We start from the raw sequence: 22,355 nt of genomic DNA, 5'->3' as shown, positions 1-22,355 counted from the left end.
TGTGAGAGAGTGAGACGACATGAGAGAGTGAGACAGTGTGAGAGAGTGAGACGAAAAGAGTGTGAGAGAGTGAGACGAAAAGAGTGTGAGAGAGTGAGACGAAAAGAGTGTGAGAGAGTGAGACGAAAAGAGTGTGAGAGAGTGAGACGAAAAGAGTGTGAGAGAGTGAGACGAAAAGAGTGTGAGAGAGTGAGACGACATGAGAGAGTGAGACAGTGTGTGGGAGCTCGGTGTGTCTACCTTTTATTTTAATCTTTTTTAACAAAACATTTTTTCCCAATTTGTGGCATTTATAGCATTTTTTTATTCTTATTTCAGCAGTTTCCTTCTCGTAGTTTTTCCTCATTTTCCCAGATTGTTCCTCCTTCTGCTTCCGGCCCGAGGCGCTGACTCTGACCTCTGCCCTCTGACCTCTGACCTCTGACCTCTGCCCTCTGTGCTGTGGATGGACACAGTGCTGCTTGATCCGTTTGCCTCTGAGGCTTAAACGTCTCACACTTTTCCGATGATGTAACGTGAGCACAGCCTGTTGTACATGTTTTGGCTCAGACTTGTGGAACACTCGCTCTGCAGCTTGTTGTACATGTTTTGGTTCAGACTCGTGGAACACTCGCTCTGCATAAAGGAGCCTCAGCGTCTGTTACATAAGCTCCGCCCGGGGCCGCGGTCAGTCTGACTCACCGTCCGGTCGTCGGTGCGATTCCCCCGAGAAACCACGACTCAGCGAGAAACTTCACAAACTGCCTCCACAGAGAAGTTTACAGACGGTTTCTCTCCAGCTTCCTCCACACCGGGTCAGGACGAGCCTCTGCAGGTGGAAGGTTCAGCCTGGAGGAGCTTCGGTTTCTCTCCAGCTTCCTCCACACCGGGTCAGGACGAGCCTCTGCAGGTGGAAGGTTCAGCCTGGAGAAGCTTCGGTTTCTCTCCAGCTTCCTCCACACCGGGTCAGGACGAGCCTCTGCAGGTGGAAGGTTCAGCCTGGAGAAGCTTCGGTTTCTCTCCAGCTTCCTCCACACCGGGTCAGGACGAGCCTCTGCAGGTGGAAGGTTCAGCCTGGAGGAGCTTCGGTTTCTCTCCAGCTTCCTCCACACCGGGTCAGGACGAGCCTCTGCAGGGGGAAGGTTCAGCCTGGAGGAGCTTCGGTTTCTCTCCAGCTTCCTCCACACCGGGTCAGGACGAGCCTCTGCAGGTGGAAGGTTCAGCCTGGAGAAGCTTCGGTTTCTCTCCAGCTTCCTCCACACCGGGTCAGGACGAGCCTCTGCAGGTGGAAGGTTCAGCCTGGAGAAGCTTCGGTTTCTCTCCAGCTTCCTCCACACCGGGTCAGGACGAGCCTCTGCAGGTGGAAGGTTCAGCCTGGAGAAGCTTCTGATGGAGAGACGGAAACATGAGCTCAGCGTATCTCAACTTTTCATCTAAATGTGTTTTATTTAATGACAAACTGGTTCCACTAAAGTGCAGATGTTCAGTCCCTCTGTCTGCACATGTGGATGCTCCTCCCATCTTCAGCCGCTGCGTCTCCCGCACAGGAAATGACCATGTTTGGATCACAGCCTTTCGTGCTACACGTGGATACCAAACCTGTCAGTGTGTGTGAGTGAGAACACGTCGCTCTGATCTCCTTCTGTTTCACCTGATGATGTCACGAGGTGGTGCTTCTCACATCTTCTCCTGGTCATTTCAGCACTCAAACTGCCTTCACCACAAAGCAGGTGCTGCCTTTAGTACGAAGGCCTGAAGACAATGAAAGAAAGAAAAAATATAAAATACATTAATAAATGGCATCAAATTAAACAAATAAAAACTAGATTAAAATTTAACTTAAATTGAAATGTAGTTAAACATTTAATTACATTAAATTAATTTTTTATTGAAATTTTATTCAATTGAATTTAAAATTAAAATTAAATTAAAATTAAATTGAATATAAGTTCAAATTAAAATTAAAACATTTTAAATTCAATTTGAATTAAATTTAAATTATTATTTTTTTTATTTAATTTTAACTTCAATTAAATTAAATTTAAATTCAATTCAAATCAATTTTAATCAAATTCAATTCAAATTAAATTAAATTTAAATACAATTTAAATAAAAAATAATTTGAAATTGTAACTTACATTAAATTAAATTAAATTTTAATTTTAATTTTAATTCACTTGAAATAAAATTTAAAATTAATGTAACTTAAATTGAATCAAATTAAATTTAAATTACATAAAACAATCTAGATCAAATATTAATCTTATCATCTAATAAAATATCTAAACATCAATATCATTCATGGGTTTATTTTGTCGATAAACATAAACATTTCCACATTTTGTCTTTTATTTTAATTAAAATCTGACAAACTTTGGAGCTAAACTGGAGAGAGTGTCTGGATTAAAGCAGATGTTTTGTGTTTTGCAGTGTCTGGATTAAAGCAGATGTTTTGTGTTTTGCAGTGTCTGGATTAAAGCAGATGTTTTGTGTTTTGCAGTGTCTGGATTAAAGCAGATGTTTTGTGTTTCGCAGTGTCTGGATTAAAGCAGATGTTTTGTGTTTTGCAGTGTCTGGATTAAAGCAGATGTTTTGTGTTTCGCAGTGTCTGGATAAAGCAGATGTTTTGTGTTTTGCAGTGTCTGGATTAAAGCAGATGTTTTGTGTTTTGCAGTGTCTGGATAAAGCAGATGTTTTGCAGTGTCTGGATAAAGCAGATGTTTTGTGTTTTGCAGTGTCTGGATAAAGCAGATGTTTCGTGTTTTGCAGTGTCTGGATTAAAGCAGATGTTTTGTGTTTTGCAGTGTCTGGATTAAAGCAGATGTTTTGTGTTTTGCAGTGTCTGGATTAAAGCAGATGTTTTGTGTTTCGCAGTGTCTGGATTAAAGCAGATGTTTTGTGTTTTGCAGTGTCTGGATTAAAGCAGATGTTTTGTGTTTCGCAGTGTCTGGATAAAGCAGATGTTTTGTGTTTTGCAGTGTCTGGATAAAGCAGATGTTTTGTGTTTTGCAGTGTCTGGATTAAAGCAGATGTTTTGTGTTTCGCAGTGTCTGGATTAAAGCTGATGTTTTGTGTTTTGCAGTGTCTGGATAAAGCAGATGTTTTGTGTTTTGCAGTGTCTGGATTAAAGCAGATGTTTTGTGTTTTGCAGTGTCTGGATAAAGCAGATGTTTTGCAGTGTCTGGATAAAGCAGATGTTTTGTGTTTTGCAGTGTCTGGATAAAGCAGATGTTTCGTGTTTTGCAGTAAATGTCCGGACGGGTTCGAGTGCCTCAAAGCCGGCCGGAACCCGAACTACGGCTACACCAGCTTCGACACGTTCGGCTGGGCCTTTCTGTCCCTCTTCAGGCTCATGACACAAGACTACTGGGAGAACCTGTACCATCAAGTACGTGCCACGAGTACCTCACAGTACTTCAGATACTTCAGATACTCCCACACACACAGAACACTGGGAGAACCTGTACCATCAAGTACGTGCCACGAGTACCTCACAGTACTTCAGATACTTCCACACACACAGAGCACTGGGAGAACCTGTACCATCAAGTACGTGCCACGAGTACCTCACAGTACTTCACAGTACTTCAGATACTTCAGATACTTCAGATACTTCCACACACACAGAACATACTGGGAGAACCTGTACCATCAAGTACGTGCCACGAGTACCTCACAGTACTTCAGATACTTCAGATACTCCCACACACACAGAACACTGGGAGAACCTGTACCATCAAGTACGTGCCACGAGTACCTCACAGTACTTCAGATACTTCAGATACTTCAGATACTCCCACACACACAGAACACTGGGAGAACCTGTACCATCAAGTATGTGCCATGAGTACCTCACAGTACTTCAAATACTTCAGATACTTCCACACACAGAACACTGGGAGAACCTGTACCATCAAGTACGTGCCACGAGTACCTCACAGTACCTCACAGTACTTCAGATACTCCCACACACACAGAACATACTGGGAGAACCTGTACCATCAAGTACGTGCCACGAGTACCTCACAGTACTTCACAGTACTTCAGATACTTCAGATACTTCAGATACTTCCACACACACAGAACATACTGGGAGAACCTGTACCATCAAGTACGTGCCACGAGTACCTCACAGTACTTCAGATACTTCAGATACTCCCACACACACAGAACACTGGGAGAACCTGTACCATCAAGTACGTGCCACGAGTACCTCACAGTACTTCAGATACTTCAGATACTTCAGATACTCCCACACACACAGAACACTGGGAGAACCTGTACCATCAAGTATGTGCCATGAGTACCTCACAGTACTTCAAATACTTCAGATACTTCCACACACAGAACACTGGGAGAACCTGTACCATCAAGTACGTGCCACGAGTACCTCACAGTACCTCACAGTACTTCAGATACTTCAGATACTTCCACACACAGAACACTGGGAAAACCTGTACCATCAAGTACGTGCCACGAGTACCTCACAGTACCTCACAGTACTTCAGATACTTCAGATACTCCCACACACACAGAACACTAGGAGAACCTGTACCATCAAGTACGTGCCACGAGTACCTCACAGTACCTCACAGTACTTCAGATACTTCAGATACTTCCACACACACAGAATGTAAACAATGCAATACACAAAACAATATCAGGTTTTTCTCCAATGTTAAGAAATAAAGAAAAATATGGAAAAGTTAGAAAAGTTGGGCAAAAATGTACAAAAAAAATAAACATATTTAAAAAAAAAAAAAATGGGGGAAAAATGTAGATTTTGTTTCTAAATGGGGGAAAAAAAGTAAGACAATTTTTTTTTTAATATTTTTTTTTTATATATTTAGTTAAAAACAAGTAAACACTTGAGGACAAATACGGGAAATTGGGAAATGATTTTTTTTTTAAATGTGTGATAATCAGCCCTAGTTGCTGGATGTGTTTTGTAGACTCTGCACTGGTAGTTTCACCTCTGACCTGGTTATGCCCTGATGTTCCTGGTCCCCTCACGTCCCCTCACGTCTCCTCCTGGTTCCCTCACGTCTCCTCCTGGTTCCCTCTCGTCCCCTCCTGGTTCCCTCTCGCCCCCTCTCGCCCCCCCGCTCTCTAACGCCCCCCCTCCTCTCGTCACAGACTCTGCGCTCGGCTGGTAAGACCTACATGGTGTTCTTTGTGGTGGTGATCTTCCTGGGCTCGTTCTACCTGGTGAACCTGATCCTTGCTGTGGTCGCCATGGCGTACGAGGAGCAGAATCAGGCCACCATTTTGGAAGCCAACCAGAAGGAGCGCGAGTTTCAGGAGGCCATGGAGCGGCTGAAGCACGAGCAGCAGGTACTGAGGCGCAGCGGAGCGTAGCGTGCTAGCCTTTAGCCTTTAGCCTTTAGCCTTTAGCCTGTAGCCTTTAGCCTGTAGCCTTTAGCCTGTAGCCTGTAGCCTTTAGCCTGTAGCCTTTAGCCTTTAGCCTTTAGCCTGTAGCCTTTAACCTTTAGCCTTTAGCCTGTAGCCTGTAGCCTTTAGCCTGTAGCCTTTAGCCTGTAGCCTGTAGCCTGTAGCCTGTAGCCTTTAGCCTGTAGCCTTTAGCCTGTAGCCTGTAGCCTTTAGCCTGTAGCCTGTAGCCTTTAGCCTGTAGCCTTTAGCCTTTAGCCTTTAGCCTGTAGCCTTTAACCTTTAGCCTTTAGCCTGTAGCCTGTAGCCTTTAGCCTGTAGCCTGTAGCCTGTAGCCTGTAGCCTGTAGCCTGTAGCCTGTAGCCTGTAGCCTTTAGCCTTTAGCCTGTAGCCTGTAGCCTGTAGCCTGTAGCCTGTAGCCTGTAGCCTTTAGCCCTTAGCCTTTAGCCTTTAGCCTTTAGCCTTTAGCCTTTAGCCTTTAGCCTTTAGCCCTTAGCCTTTAGCCTTTAGCCACCAGCGCTAACTAAACAATCCCAGTCTGGTATCAAAGAGGTTTAGGTTCTACTGGTGTCAGAAAAATGAAAGTATCTAAAGCAGGACCTGAAAAGGAATAAAACATCTTCATATTTAAGGCGAGACGCTGCATGTGAAAAGGGAAAAAATGTATATTTACAGATATCAATTTGAAACTGTCGATCACTGGGATAAACGTGAGAAAAAATACATGGCAAGTTTTCTGTCATTTTATCTTTTCATATAAGAACAAGGTGTTTTATGCCTGAAAATGCCCCAAATTTCGCATCTTTTCAGCAACGAAATCTGAATAATGGACAGAGCTACATTCAAATGTATGGTTTCATTTTATTAATGAGTTGCCAAGACTTTTCCAGAGCGGATTTTGGATTTCTTGTTTAGTTTTAAAATAAGCTGTTTTTTAGTGGAAACATCCACCCATCCATTTTCTTCCACTTGTCTGTTCCCGGGTCGTGGGGGCTGTTGGAGCCCAAATCACACTGCACCAGCCCTTATGGCGCCCCCTGCAGGTGGTGGGTCCACAGGAGGACGGCCTCATGGTTAAACGGGCCTGTTTGTCTCTCATAAAGGGCTTCTGACCCGTCACCTATAGGACCTGGTTGCTCTAGGAGACCCTACAGGGGCACGAAGCCCCGACAACAGAGCTCCAGGATCATGCGGGCGCTCAAACCCTCCACCACGTTAAGGTGGCGGCTCCAGGAGGGGCAGTGGAAACATAAAAAAAAAAAAAAATTGCCTTATTTTGTGACATTCAAAACTCAATAAATGGGGCTTAAGGGATCAAATAATAAAAAATCCCTCTGAAAAAATCTTCCAAATCTTGTTCAGTCCAAGGCTGGAAAATGTGAAGTCTTTAGGTCCGACTGACGTGGACATAGTGTCGCCACAATGACAGAAACATGTGTTTGGAGAAAAAGGCCCTTGAAATTGTGTTCTCCCATATAAGTCTATGGGGGAACATTGAATCAGCGCAATATTTAAACATGTTATTGTGAAGATTAGGCGTGTTTTCTGTTTCCGGGTGAAAGTTTATATGTTCAGAGACAGATTTGGCCCAAAACCTGAAAACTGGAAAAATTGTAGTTTTGCCTGTAGTGTCTCCCCTTAAGTTTTGATGCTGTTGTTCATCAGTTTTTAGATATTAAAATATAATAATAAAAAGTGTTTTTAGTTTCATTAAAATTTGAGCCTCTGTTTCAGGCCGCGACCCAGAAAGCCCTGGACTCCGACTCGGTGATGTCGCCCGACCTTTCACCCTTCGCTCCTCCGCTGACCCCTGACCTCACGGCGGAGGAGCGGAGGCGGAGCCAGGCGCTGGTGGGCGTGGCCGACCTGGAAGTCAACCTATCAGAGGAGAGGCTGCTCACAGACTCCAAGGTAAAGGCGGTTTATTCAGTTCTTTGGACCTGCGCCTGAGCCTGTCTGCACTCACGTTGCCTCCACTCCCCCTCTCCCTCCCCCCTCCCCCTGTCCCCCCCCACAGCCGCTCCACCCCCTCCTCTCGCGCTCGTTCTCGTCGCGCCGCTGCTCGCAGGTTTCCTCCATCTTTAACTTCGTGCTGCGCGGGCGCGGCGGCTCCGAGGGGCGGGGCTCCGAGTGCGAGATGGCGGACGACGAGTGCAGCGTCCCCGGGGACGTCCTGGAGGGGGCGCTGCCACGCGGCCCGTGCTCCGGCCTGCACAGCCCCAGCCCGTACAGCGGGGGGCAGTACAGTCCCAGTCCGTACGGAGCCGCGTCGTCCGCCTTCAGCTCCATCCAGCAGTGGGCGCAACGGAGGCGGAGCTCCTTCAGCAACAACTCACAGGTGAGCGGACACGCCCCCTACAGGTGAGCGGACACGCCCACTATACAGGTGACAGGCCCCTCCCACTACACAGGTGAGAGGACACGCCCACTCACAGGTGAGAGGACACGCCCCCTACAGGTGAGAGGACACGCCCACTCACAGGTGAGCGGACACGCCCCCTACGCAGGTGAGCGGACACGCCCACTACAGGTTAGCGGACACGCCCACTACAGGTGAGCGGACACGCCCCCTACAGGTGAGCGGACACGCCCACTACGCAGGTGAGCGGACACGCCCACTATACAGGTGAGCGGACACGCCCACTACAGGTGAGCGGACACGCCCACTACGCAGGTGAGCGGACACGCCCACTATACAGGTGAGCGGACACGCCCCCTACAGGTGAGCGGACACGCCCCCTACAGGTGACAGGCCCCTCCCACTACACAGGTGAGCGGACATGCCCCCTATACAGGTGAACGGACACGCCCCCTATACAGGTGAGCGGACACGCCCCCTATACAGGTGAGCGGACACGCCCCCTACAGGTGAGCGGACACGCCCCCTACAGGTGAGCGGACACGCCCCTTATACAGGTGAGCGGACACGCCCCCTACGCAGGTGAGCGGACACGCCCCCTACGCAGGTGAGCGGACACGCCCCCTACAGGTGAGCGGACACGCCCCCTACAGGTGAGCGGACACGCCCCCTACAGGTGAGCGGACACGCCCCCTCAGCAGGTGAGCGGACACGCCCCCTACAGGTGAGCGGACACGCCCCCTACAGGTGAGCGGACATGCCCCCTACAGGTGAGCGGACACGCCCCCTACAGGTGAGCGGACACGCCCCCTACAGGTGAGCGGACACGCCCCCTACAGGTGAGCGGACACGCCCCCTACAGGTGAGCGGACACGCCCCCTACAGGTGAGCGGACACGCCCCCTACAGGTGAGCGGACACGCCCACTACAGGTGAGCGGACACGCCCCCTACAGGTGAGCGGACACGCCCCCTACAGGTGAGCGGACACGCCCCCTACAGGTGAGCGGACACACCCCCTACAGGTGAGCGGACACGCCCCCTACAGGTGAGCGGACACGCCCACTACAGGTGAGCGGACACGCCCCCTACAGGTGAGCGGACACGCCCCCTATACAGGTGAGCGGACACGCCCACTACAGGTGAGCGGACACGCCCACTACAGGTGAGCGGACACGCCCCCTACAGGTGAGCGGACACGCCCCCTACGCAGGTGAGCGGACACGCCCCCTACAGGTGAGCGGACACGCCCCCTACAGGTGAGCGGACACGCCGCCTCAGCAGGTGACAGGCCCCTCCCACTACACAGGTGAGCGGACACGCCCCCTACGCAGGTGAGCGGACACGCCCCCTACAGGTGAGCGGACACGCCCCCTACAGGTGAGCGGACACGCCCCCTACAGGTGAGCGGACACGCCCCCTACAGGTGAGCGGACACGCCCCCTACAGGTGACAGGCCCCTCCCACTGCACAGGTGAGCGGACACGCCCCCTACAGGTGAGCGGACACGCCCCCTACAGGTGAGCGGACACGCCCCCTATACAGGTGAGCGGACACGCCCCCTATACAGGTGAGCGGACACGCCCCCTACAGGTGAGCGGACACGCCCCCTACAGGTGAGCGGACACGCCCCCTACAGGTGAGCGGACACGCCCACTACAGGTGAGCGGACACGCCCCCTACAGGTGAGCGGACACGCCCCCTATACAGGTGAGCGGACACGCCCCCTACAGGTGAGCGGACACGCCCCCTACAGGTGAGCGGACACGCCCCCTACAGGTGAGCGGACACGCCCCCTACAGGTGAGCGGACACGCCCCCTACAGGTGAGCGGACACGCCCCCTACAGGTGACAGGCCCCTCCCACTGCACAGGTGAGCGGACACGCCCCCTACAGGTGAGCGGACACGCCCCCTACAGGTGAGCGGACACGCCCCCTATACAGGTGAGCGGACACGCCCCCTATACAGGTGAGCGGACACGCCCCCTACAGGTGAGCGGACACGCCCCCTATACAGGTGAGCGGACACGCCCCCTACAGGTGACAGGCCCCTCCCACTACACAGGTGAGCGGACACGCCCCCTACAGGTGAGCGGACACGCCCCCTACAGGTGAGCGGACACGCCCCCTACAGGTGAGCGGACACGCCCCCTACAGGTGAGCGGACACGCCCACTACAGGTGAGCGGACACGCCCCCTACAGGTGAGCGGACACGCCCCCTACAGGTGAGCGGACACGCCGCCTCAGCAGGTGACAGGCCCCTCCCACTACACAGGTGAGCGGACACGCCCCCTACGCAGGTGAGCGGACACGCCCCCTACAGGTGAGCGGACACGCCCCCTACAGGTGAGCGGACACGCCCCCTACAGGTGAGCGGACACGCCCCCTACAGGTGACAGGCCCCTCCCACTGCACAGGTGAGCGGACACGCCCCTTACAGGTGAGCGGACACGCCCCCTACAGGTGAGCGGACACGCCCCCTATACAGGTGAGCGGACACGCCCCCTACAGGTGAGCGGACACGCCCCCTACAGGTGAGCGGACACGCCCCCTACAGGTGAGCGGACACGCCCACTACACAGGTGAGCGGACACGCCCCTTATACAGGTGAGCGGACACGCCCCCTACAGGTGAGCGGACACGCCCCCTACAGGTGAGCGGACACGCCCACTACACAGGTGAGCGGACACGCCGCCTCAGCAGGTGACAGGCCCCTCCCACTATACAGGTGACAACTCACAGGTGAGCGGACACGCCCACAATAGATACAGACGCATCTCCGGAATCGCCCATATATGGTCATGTTTGGAAACAGTTAAGGGGAAAAACAATTTTGATAAAAATCTAAACTTTCTCAATAGGCGGTGTTCACGATTTAGAATGTGATGATGTCATAATGTCAGATGGAGGGCGGGGCCAATACAGCTCTATGGGAGAAATGTAGTTTTTGTAAGAAATCTCCAAAACGAAAATTGACAAATGTTTTTCCTCTTCAGTGTCTGATCGTGATCGGATTCACAAACCTGTGATATTATTTTTATGTTTGAAAGTCCTTTCCACATCACGCTCATATTTTCACATATTGTCACCACTTTTTGACATTTTTCAGAGATAATAATTGTACATTAGTTCACATGTGCCGACAGAGGAGATCATGAACTTTGTGACAGTTTTTGTTTCATGTGGATTCCTCCAGTTATGACTGAGATATGAGCCAAAAAACAAACACATAAAAAAATGCATTTTGTCAGTTACCGCAGTTACCATAGTTATCGTCAGTTGCTCCACCTCAGTGTTAAACTATAGGCTCTTTAGAATGTGGTGATGTCACGTGAACACAGCCTATTATTCAAAAACATCTGTAACAAATGCTGAATCATGAACATAGTTTCTACTAAATAAAGAAACAAAGACATGGGGAGGAGCAAAGTGGTTCAACAGCCCATAAATACATGAATAACGGAGAATGCTAACCTGATGCTACATGTTAGCATTGGGCTAATGCTAACCGTAAGCTAGCACTAGCTAAAACTGCCGTTTTTTTCGCTTCTACTGAACAATCTGCTGTGAGAAAATATCCAAATGGGCCCGATTTACACTTGACTTTATTTATGTGATAAATAAGTTCATATTCCACCAGAAAATGGTTTGAAAACAGGGAAAATTGTGTTTCTCTAAAGATTCTATTTCCCCCTCGACGAAGCCACGCCCCCTTCTATGACGAGATGCGTCTGTATCTACACAGGTGACAGGCCCCTCCCACTACACTCTGCAGGCCCCTCCCAGTAGAGGTAGACAATAATACTCTACTATATAGTATTCTATCTCCAGAAGGAAATATGGAATAATCTGGGGAGGGGAAAATTTAATAAAATAAATAAATAAAAATGATTAAAAAATTGAGAAAAAAGAAACATTGAGAATATTTTTTGTGAACATTAGAAATAAATAAATAAAAGAGAAAACCATTATCTTTTAGAGCGACAAATGTAAATGCAGATGTTTGCTCCAAATGTTTCCATATTTCTGATGATTGTTGTAGAAAAAGTCCACATATTGAGATTTCCTCTTTTGTCCTCGTGGCCCTGCTCTTCTGTTGCCACGGTTACGGACATATTGACATGGTGCACTTCCTGCTTCCTGTTTCCAGTTTACTTCCTGTTTCCTGTTTCCAGCCGCTGACGTTTCCTCCGCCTCCGTTTTCTTCCCTCAGGTGTTTTTCCCGACGCTGAACGTGAACGGGAAGCTGTTCCTGGCGATGGAGAACGGCGTGTCGTCTCCACCACTGGGGGGCGCCGTGCCGGGGGGGCAGGTGCCGGTCTGTGCCATGGAGAAGCTCAACGAGGAGAGCGTGAGTCTGGAGGACCTGGACCTTACCGACCTTCACTCTGTTAAAGCCACGATGTGTTAGCTTTTACCTCACATCGGAGCCACGCCCACTCTGACACATCTGAGCCACGCCCACTCTAACACATCCCCGCCCACTCTGACACATCCCCGCCCACTCTGACACATCCGAGCCCCGCCCACTCTGACACATCTGAGCCCCGCCCACTCTGACACATCCCCGCCCACTCTGACACATCTGAGCCCCGCCCACTCTGACACATCCGAGCCCCGCCCACTCTGACACATCGGAGCCCCGCCCACTCTGACACATCCCCGCCCACTCTGACACATCCGAGCCCCGCCCACTCTGACACATCCCCGCCCACTCTGACACATCTGAGCCCCGCCCACTCTGACACATCCCCGCCCACTCTGACACATCGGAGCCCCGCCCACTCTGACACATCGGAGCCCCGCCCACTCTGACACATCCGAGCCCCGCCCACTCTGACACATCGGAGCCCCGCCCACTCTGACACATCCGAGCCCCGCCCACTCTGACACATCCGAGCCCCGCCCACTCTGACACATCCGAGCCCCGCCCACTCTGACACATCCGAGCCCCGCCCACTCTGACACATCGGAGCCCCGCCCACTCTGAGGCGCTGGGGTTTGATTGGCTTACGCTGAGTTACTCTGAGTCACAGAAGCTAAAACGTCGTTGCTCTTCAGTCACAGGTGAAGAAGGAAGTCATGAAGCTCGACTGATCTTTCATGCTCCTCCTGGATGTGACAATAAAAGATTGAAATTCAAGTATATTTTAGTAACTTTTTGTTTTTATTTCCCCTCCAACTGTTTTCTTGTTTTCCAATTTGTTTTAATTGTTTCCACCACTTCTTTCCTTATTTTGTAAATACATCAATGAAAAAGGTGATTGTCCTGAACAGACGACAAAAGGACAGAAAAAATTCAAAAAAAATTGAATTAAAAAAAATTATATATATATATTTTAAATTTTTATTCTCTATTTTTTTCCATATTTTTTCCATATTTTTTCTAAATGTATTCCCCATTTTTTACTTCATTGTTTCCAATTTTTTTTCAAGTTTTTTCCCCAATTTTTACTTTTTTCCAGTATATTTTAGTATATTTTAGTAACTAGTCGTTTTTCTTTTTGTTTTTATTCCCCCCACATTTTTTACTTGTTTGTTCCTTATTTTTCAATTTTTTTCCTCCAACTTTTTTCTTATTTTCCATTTATTTTTTATTTTTTCCACCACTTCTTTCCTTATTTTGTAAATACATCAATCAAAAAGATGATTGTCCTGAACAGACGACAAAAGGACAGAAAAAAATTACACATTTTTCAATTTTTTTCAATTTTTTTTTTCTAATTTTATTCTCCAATTTTTTTCCATATTTTTTTACCTTTTTTTTCAAAATGTATTCCCCATTTTTTACTTCATTGTTTCCAAGTTTTTTTTCAAGTTTTTTCCCCAATTTTTACTTTTTTCCAGCATATTTTAGTATATTTTAGTAACTAGTTGTTTTTCTTTTTGTTTTTATTCCCCACATTTTTTTCCTTGTTTAAAAAGAAAAAATCTCCCAATTTGTTCCTTATTTTCCCCCCAAAAAATTATATTTTTTCCTCCAATTTTTTTCCTTGTTTTCCAATTTTTTAAAATTGTTTCCACCAATTCTTTCCTTATTTTGTAAATACATCAATGAAAAGGTGATTGTCCTGAACAGACAGAAAAAATTCAACATTTTTCAAATTTTATTCTCTATTTTTTTCCATATTTTTTTCATCTTTTTTCAAAATGTATTCCCCATTTTTAACTTCATTGTTTCCAATTTTTTTCCAATTTTTTTCCCCAATTTTTATTTTTTCTTTCCTTATTTTTCCAAATGTTTTATATAGACTCCACAGCCGATCATACATGGATATTTATTCAACTTTTTTTGCCGTCATGTGATTTTTAAAAATGTGTTTATTATAATACTTTAGTTTCAGAGTTAAGGCACATGTTTAAAGCTCCGTGACTTCCTTCTTCACCTGTGGCTCTGTGACTGAAGAGCCGCTTTACTGGAAACAAAGACCACACATGTTAGAAAGTCTGACTCACATTCACACTGAGAAGGTTAGAACGGCGCCTCCTGGTGTCACCGCGCAGCCATAACAGCGGCTCCTGTGAGGCTCCGGTGTTTAAAGAGGATTCACGTTAAAAAGAATCAGTCTTTTGAACGGCTCTTTGGAATGAACGGATCCCAGAAAAGAGTCATGAATCCCAGCACTAAGGCGGCCGACGGAGAGTCACATGACCATCGGAGCCACGTCTCCAGAGGACTGAAGGCGAGACCCGGCAGGTGAAAGTATTGATGTTTCCCGCAGTGGTGGAAGTGGAGATTTGTCTCTGTTTTCCTCCCTTTACATCTTAGTTTTCATGTCAGATATAAAAATGATGATGTTTATTTGATGATGTTATGTCTGCGAGGTGGGGGCGACCCGGAAGTAGAAAGGCCGTCTTTCCCGCGGGTTTTCATTCATAAATATTGACAGATTTGACATCCACGTGTCCTGCTAAGGGGCCCCGTGATGACGCTTTCACCCAAATATGGTGTTTTTCCAAAAATTGACAAAAATTAGACAAAAAAATGACAAAAAAATGACAAAAAAATGACAAAAATTGACAAAAATTAGACAAAAATTAGACAGAAAAATGACAAAAAAATGACAAAAAAATGACAAAAAATGACCAAAAAATGACAAAAATTTTACAAAAAAACCACACACAAAATACAAAAAATGACGAAAAAATGACGAAAAAATTGACAAAAATTAGACAAAAAAAATGACGAAAAAATGACGAAAAAATGACAAAAAAATGACAAAAAAATGACAAAAAAATGACAAAAAATGACAAAAAATGACAAAAATTAGACAAAAATTTGACAAAAAAATGACAAAAAATTGACAAAAATTTTACAAAAAAAACACAAAAAATACAAAAAATGACGAAAAAATGACGAAAAAATGACGAAAAAATTGACAAAAATTAGACAAAAAAAAGGACAAAAAAGGACAAAAAAATGACAAAAAAATGACAAAAAATGGACAAAAATTAGACAAAAATTAGACAAAAAAATGACAAAAAATGACAATTTTAAAAAAAAAAAAAATACAAAAAATGACCAAAAAATGACCAAAAAATGACCAAAAAATGACCAAAAAATGACCAAAAAATGACCAAAAAATGACCAAAAAATGACCAAAAAATGACCAAAAAATTGACAAAAAAAATTGACAAAAAAAATTGACAAAAAATTACAAAAAATTGACAAAAAATTACAAAATTTGACAAAAAATGCGATGTGATGACGCTTTCACCCAAATATGGTGTTTTTCCTCCTACGAGACGCTGGAGCGGAAAAGTGGAAGAACGGGCCGAGCATGCGCACTCGCTACAAAACTTCAGGGCTGGTTTTCTCTGAAAGAGAGAAGCCGCACTCGGGCAGAGCCTGAGCCCTTATAGAAGCTCCCACAGACTCCACACTTTACAGGCTGAGACACAACAACATTCTGAAGGTTTTTTCAGAGGGATTTTTTAATATCTAATTCCTAGCCTGATTTATTCAGCTTTGAAACCAAAAAAACAGGCGGAATTTGAGTTTTTACAGATTTTTTCACTGATGATTAGTTTATTGAAAAACTAAACAAAATATCCACAATTCCCTCTGAAAAAACCTGAGTTACTAATATGTCAATAAAATAAAACCATAACATTTAATCTGGATCAATTCATTGTTTTGACTTCCCAAAATATAGGCATTTTAATGCTCAAAATGCCTTATTTTTTTGTGAAAACCATTATTTTTTTTCCCTGTTCACCTGCCGTGTCTCGCCTTAAGCTAAAACAGTGAAAACAGTGGAGGTGACGTCACTTCCTGTGCAGGTGACATCACTTCCTGTGCAGGTGACGTCACTTCCTGTGCAGGTCTGGAGCTCTGCTGGTCATGAAGCCGCTCGAGTTCCTTCAGAGGAAAAACAAAAACACAGATTAAAGGAGCGTTTCCAAAATGGTGTCGGCGCGATAACGGCGTGTGACGGACGGATACCAGGGCGCCTGTGCCGGAGATACGGGAGTGTGTGTGTGTGTGTGTGTGTGTGTGTGTGTGTGTGTGTGTGTGTGTGTGTGTGACTGTGTGTGTGTGTGTGTGAGACTGAGGGGGGAGAGTTATGGGGCTATGGGGCTGTTCATATTCCACATGTCTCGATTGTTTCTATTTCTGCACCGACATAACTCCTCCCCCTCCCACTGACCCCTCCCTCTGTGAATCCAGCCCTCTGTTTCCAGTTTATAATGTAAACAGTTTTGTTTTATCTTGTTTTAAATATCGTCATTTTCTAATCAAGTCTAAATAATGAGGAAGGAAGAAAAGAGAAACATGTAATTAAGGAAATAAAGAAAAGTCCAAACATGGACCTCTTAAACGACAAAACTGATCAGAACTGTTTTTGTTCCATGTTTGTTTTTGTTCCATGTTTGTTTTTGTTCCATGTTTGTTTTTGTTCCATGTTTGTTTTTGTTCCATGTTTGTTTTTGTTCCATGTTTGTTTTTGTTCCATGTTCGTGGTGTTTTTGTGCTGAGCCTGATTTGAAAGCTAAGGCCTCCGTGTTTGTCTCCTCAGGTTCCCACGTCGTCGACGGAGCTGAGCACGATGCTCCTCCCCCAACCGTCGTCCAATCACGGTTTAGAACGACGACCACGAACCATCAGCGCCAACAGCTGCCTCACGGACGCCATGGAGGGTACGTCACATGACACACGTGTGGCCAATCACAGCACAGGACACAGTCACGTGACCGGAGTCACCCATACAGCGGGTTTTGAAACATTTCAAAATGTTTCAAGTTTTTTTCCTAATTTTTTCAAATGTTTATTTTTTCTTTATTTTTTTCAAAAATGACGGTGGGTTTATTGACTTTATTCATGCATATTTCCCATTTTCACATGATCATGATCATCCGAAGTTCATGGAAGTTCATGATGCTACGATCATAGCATTAGCTTTGGGAATGCCCCTGCATCACCAAGGCCTAAACACATTCCTCTCGTGGATACAGACATTTTTAATAACTTTTCTTGTCACTGCTTTTAATCCTGGGTGTTGAGGTAAAATAAACACTTCTGTGACTTTAAATCTCGTAATTTCGACTTCCCGTTGAGCTTTTATTTTTTAACATGGCGGAAACAGGCTTCCATAAAAAGATGATTGTCCTGAACAGACTACAACAGGGAATCTTTCACAATTTTTTTCCTCCATTTTTCAATTTTTTTTTTCAAATTTGTTCAATTTTTTTCCACATTTTTTCACATTTTTTTTCTTCACAAATTTTCCCTATTTTTTCAATTTTTTTACACATTTTTTTCTATTTTTTCTTTCAAAATGTTTCATTTGTTTTTTTCAAATGTTTATTTTTTCCACCAATTCTTTCCTTAAAAATCTAAATTTTTCCTTTTTTTTTAATTTTTTCAAAGTTTTTTTCTCAATTTTTTAAACACATTTCTTGCCATCTCAGATAAACTGGCTATTGTAAACTGGATGTAGTGAATTCCAGCTCCTTGTTCTTGTCCTGAAGAGCTCCCCTGACGTTGTGACCTTGTGGCTCTTCTTCTCCTCAGAGCTGGAGGAGACCCACGGCCGCCGCTGCCCCCCCTGCTGGTACGTCCTGGCGCAGCGCTTCCTGGTGTGGGAGTGCTCGCCCAGCTGGCTGCGGCTGAAGAGCTCGGTGACCGTCATGGTGATGGACCCGTTCCTCGACCTCGCCATCACCGTCTGCATCGTCCTCAACACGCTCTTCATGGCCATGGAGCACTACCCCATGACGGAGGAGTTCAACAGCATGCTCTCCATCGGGAACCTGGTAAGAACCTCCACAAACCCCATGAGGGAGGAGTTCAACAGCATGCTCTCCATCGGGAACCTGGTAAGAACCTCCACAGACATGAGGGAGGAGTTCAACAGCATGCTCTCCATCGGGAACCTGGTAAGAACCTCCACAGACATGAGGGAGGAGTTCAACAGCATGCTCTCCATCGGGAACCTGGTAAGAACCTCCACAAACACCATGAGGGAGGAGTTCAACAGCATGCTCTCCATCGGGAACCTGGTAAGAACCTCCACAAACCCCATGAGGGAGGAGTTCAACAGCATGCTCTCCATCGGGAACCTGGTAAGAACCTCCACAGACATGAGGGAGGAGTTCAACAGCATGCTCTCCATCGGGAACCTGGTAAGAACCTCCACAAACACCATGAGGGAGGAGTTCAACAGCATGCTCTCCATCGGGAACCTGGTAAGAACCTCCACAAACCCCATGAGGGAGGAGTTCAACAGCATGCTCTCCATCGGGAACCTGGTAAGAACCTCCACAGACATGAGGGAGGAGTTCAACAGCATGCTCTCCATCGGGAACCTGGTAAGAACCTCCACAGACATGAGGGAGGAGTTCAACAGCATGCTCTCCATCGGGAACCTGGTAAGAACCTCCACAAACCCCATGAGGGAGGAGTTCAACAGCATGCTCTCCATCGGGAACCTGGTAAGAACCTCCACAAACATGAGGGAGGAGTTCAACAGCATGCTCTCCATCGGGAACCTGGTAAGAACCTCCACAGACATGAGGGAGGAGCTCAACAGCAGGCTCTCCATCGGGAACCTGTGGAGATCCTGGGAAAATTCCAGTTTGCCGTGAATGGTGATTGTTGTAGATCAGGGGGAGGCAACGTCAGGCCCGCGGGCGAAATCCGGCCCTCCAGCACAGAACCTCTGGCCCTCAGATTTCATCTTCAAGATCATTCTAAACTTCCTGAGATGAAAGTGAGAAGAGAAGAGTGAAATCCCTCAAAAATGTCACAAAAATGTCACAAGAAATTGACAAAAAATGGACGAAAAAATGACAAAACATTGGATAAAAAATTGAAAAAGAATAAAATATTTTTTTTATTCCATTATTCCTCAATTTGTCAATGAGAAAACATTGACGAAAAAGTGGCAAAAATGTGACAAAATATGACAAAAAATAAAAAAAAAATGTGATAAAAAAAAATTGACGAAAAAAATGTGATTAAAATTTGACAAAAAAAATACAAAAAATTGACAATAAAAATGAAGAAAAGGGAAAAAAAATAGGAAAACATTGGATGAAAAATTGAAAAAGAATAAAAAAATGTTTTATTCCATTATTATTCCTCAGTTTGTCAATGAGAAAACATTGACGAAAAAGTGACGAAAAATGTGATAAAAAATACAAAAATTTGATTGAAAAAAAATTACCAAGAAAATGGCAAAAAATATTAAAATTTGACAAATAAAATGAAAAAAAATGGGGAAAAATGACAAAATATTGGATAAAAAATTGAAAAAGAATAAAATATTTTTTTTTATTCCATTATTATTCCTCAATTTGTCAATGAGAAAACATTGACAAGAAATTGACAAAAAATGGACGAAACAATGACAAAAATGTCACAAAATATGACAAAAAATACAAAAATGTGATAAAAATGTGACAAAAGAAATAATTGTTTTATTCCATTATTATTCCTCCTCATGTCCAGTTGCGTAAATCTTTATAAAATCTCCAGATAAAAGGTAATAATGTGTATTTGTCATAATGTGTTCCAGCTGTTTCTTCTATTGTGTTATTTAATCTCACACACTCTCCATAATTCCCCTTAATTCCCGGAAAATTCCCGGAATTTGTGACTCTAAGAAACTCCATAAATGTTTAAACCATGAGGGAGGAGCTCAACAGCATGCTCTCCATCGGGAACCTTTTAAGAACCTCCTCAAACATCTAAACCATGAGGGAGGAGTTCAACAGCATGCTCTCCATCGGGAACCTTTTAAGAACCTCCTCAAACATCTAAACCATGAGGGAGGAGTTGTACATCTTCATCAGGAACTTGGTAGGAACAGGATTGCAGGAAGTTCTTGATACCTTTGACATGATGCAGAACCTCTGGCCCTCAGATTCCACCTTCAGGATCCTTCTAAACTTCCTGAGATCAGGGAAGTCCCTCATGGTCACAGGGCTGTGTTTGTTTTCAACACCGATCCCTGAACCGATACTTTTCCGATACCGATACTGGAATGTTCGTCATCTAGAACCAGAAACAGAACAAGGACGTGGAAGATCTGCAGATTTACATCAGGTTCATCTCCATTAAGAAATGTGGACACGTTTGGAGAATATTAGTCATAAAAAATGGGGAAACAAGTAAAAAAAGTGTAGAAAAAAAGGGAAAACATTGGATAAAAAATTGAAAAAGAATAAAATATTTTTTTTATTCCATTATTATTCCTCAATTTGTCAATGAAAAAACATTGACAAAAAAGAGACGAAAAATGGATGAAAAAGTGGAAAAATGTGACAAAATATGACCAAAAAAATGACAAAAATTTGATTAAAATTTGACAAAAAAAATTACAAAAAATTGACAAAAAATGAAAAAAAAAATGGGGAAAAAAATGGGAAAACATTGGATAAAAATTGAACAAGAATAAAATATTTTTTTTATTCCATTATTTTTCCTCCTCATGTCCAGTTTAGTGTCATTTTACTGCAGAAATCTTGATAAAATCTCCAGATAAAAGGGAATAATGTGTATTTGTCATAATGTGTTCCAGCTGTTTCTTCTATTGTGTTATTTAATCTGACAAACTCACCATAACTCACAATTCAAATTTGTGACTCTAAGAAACTCCACAAATGTTTAAACCGTGAGGAGTTCAACAAAGAGGTGGAAAATTCTTCATAAATTCCCCAAACATTATCAAGAAACTTTTTAACCTCTTAACTCCCACCTGAACGGATCCCATTTCCTCCAGTTTGGCTTTACCCAAATCAAAAAGCTTCTGGGGAAAAAAGCACCAAAACAGCCACAAAAAATGAGAAGAAACAAGGATGTAAACGCAACAAAAATGTGACAAAAACTCGACAAAAAATCGACAAAAAATCAACAAAAATGCGACAAAAATGCAACAAAAAATCAACAAAAAATCAACAAAAAATCAACAAAAAATCAACAAAAATGTGACAAAAAATCAACAAAAAATCAACAAAAACTCAACAAAAATGCAACAAAAAATCAACAAAAAATCAACAAAAAATCAACAAAAAATCAACAAAAATGCGACAAAAATGCAACAAAAACTCAACAAAAATGCAACAAAAACTCAACAAAAAATCAACAAAAACTCAACAAAAATGTGACAAAAAATGGAAAAAAAGAAAGAAGGGAAAAACATACAAAAGGTGACACAACACAGCAACAACGCGAGGAAAAGATCAGTTTTGTGGGTCTTAGCTTTCAAATGAGGTGCTACACAGGCCTATATAACAGAGGACAGAATGCATTGGGTTTAGGCGGGCGGGAAGAGGAAACTTTCACACAAAACTCAGTGTTTTTGAAACGCTGCATCAGGGAAACTTTCACACGTAGAGAAAACATCACTGATAAAATAAAACTAAAGGTAAATTTCGCCTGTTTTTTTTTATTCCAAACTAAATAAACCAGGTCAGGGATTCGAAACTAACAACCGTCTCCACCTGGACCACAGTGACCCCGACGCGCAGAGACACCTGCCCTTCTCCGCAGCGTAGCCTTTAGCACGTTAGCATTAGCATTAGCCTCAGAGCTAACGGACAGAAAAGGAAACTCCGTATAATGCGGAGCCTCGGGAGGAAACGCGACAAACAGGAAGTGACACGTGGAGATCAGAGGAGACAGGGCTCTGAAATAACCCTCAGCAGGCCCTTTCAAAGTAAAACCTCACCAGGCCCTTTCAAAGTAAACCCTCACCAGGCTCTTTCAAAGTAAAACCTCACCAGGCCCTTTCAAAGTAAACCCTCACCAGGCCCTTTCAAAGTAAACCTCACCAGGCTCTTTCAAAGTAAACCCTCACCAGGCTCTTTCAAAGTAAACCTCACCAGGCCCTTTCAAAGTAAACCCTCACCAGGCTCTTTCAAAGTAAAACCTCACCAGGCTCTTTTAAAGTAAACCCTCACCAGGCTCTTTCAAAGTAAACCCTCACCAGGCTCTTTTCAAAGTGAACCTTCACCAGGCTCTTTCAAAGTAAACCTCACCAGGCTCTTTCAAAGTAAACCTCACCAGGCTCTTTCAAAGTAAACCCTCACCAGGCCCTTTCAAAGTAAACCTCACCAGGCCCTTTCAAAGTAAACCTCACCAGGCCCTTTCAAAGTAAAACCTCACCAGGCTCTTTCAAAGTAAA

The 22,355-nt window shown here is 44.7% G+C and overlaps 1 protein-coding gene across 1 annotated transcript in view; it reads left to right on the top strand.

The window, feature by feature from the left end:
• The window catches only part of LOC306977839 (sodium channel protein type 2 subunit alpha-like), a gene marked incomplete at its 3' end in the record, with an annotated part of 145,736 nt that overhangs the window by 50,899 nt on the left and 72,482 nt on the right, over positions 1-22,355 (top strand). The window contains exons 7-13 of the mRNA XM_079576278.1: positions 3,226-3,367; positions 5,116-5,313; positions 7,102-7,278; positions 7,385-7,705; positions 11,939-12,076; positions 16,746-16,866; positions 17,741-18,720. Of these exons, the coding sequence (XP_079432404.1) occupies positions 3,226-3,367; positions 5,116-5,313; positions 7,102-7,278; positions 7,385-7,705; positions 11,939-12,076; positions 16,746-16,866; positions 17,741-18,720 (2,077 nt within the window). The remainder of the gene's footprint in view (positions 1-3,225; positions 3,368-5,115; positions 5,314-7,101; positions 7,279-7,384; positions 7,706-11,938; positions 12,077-16,745; positions 16,867-17,740; positions 18,721-22,355) is intronic.

Source organism: Gobius niger (genome assembly GCF_951799975.1).
Source record: "Gobius niger genome assembly, chromosome: 18".
In the NCBI taxonomy this organism is placed as follows: Eukaryota; Metazoa; Chordata; class Actinopteri; order Gobiiformes; family Gobiidae; genus Gobius; species Gobius niger.
This window is presented reverse-complemented; position numbering and strand designations above follow the sequence as displayed.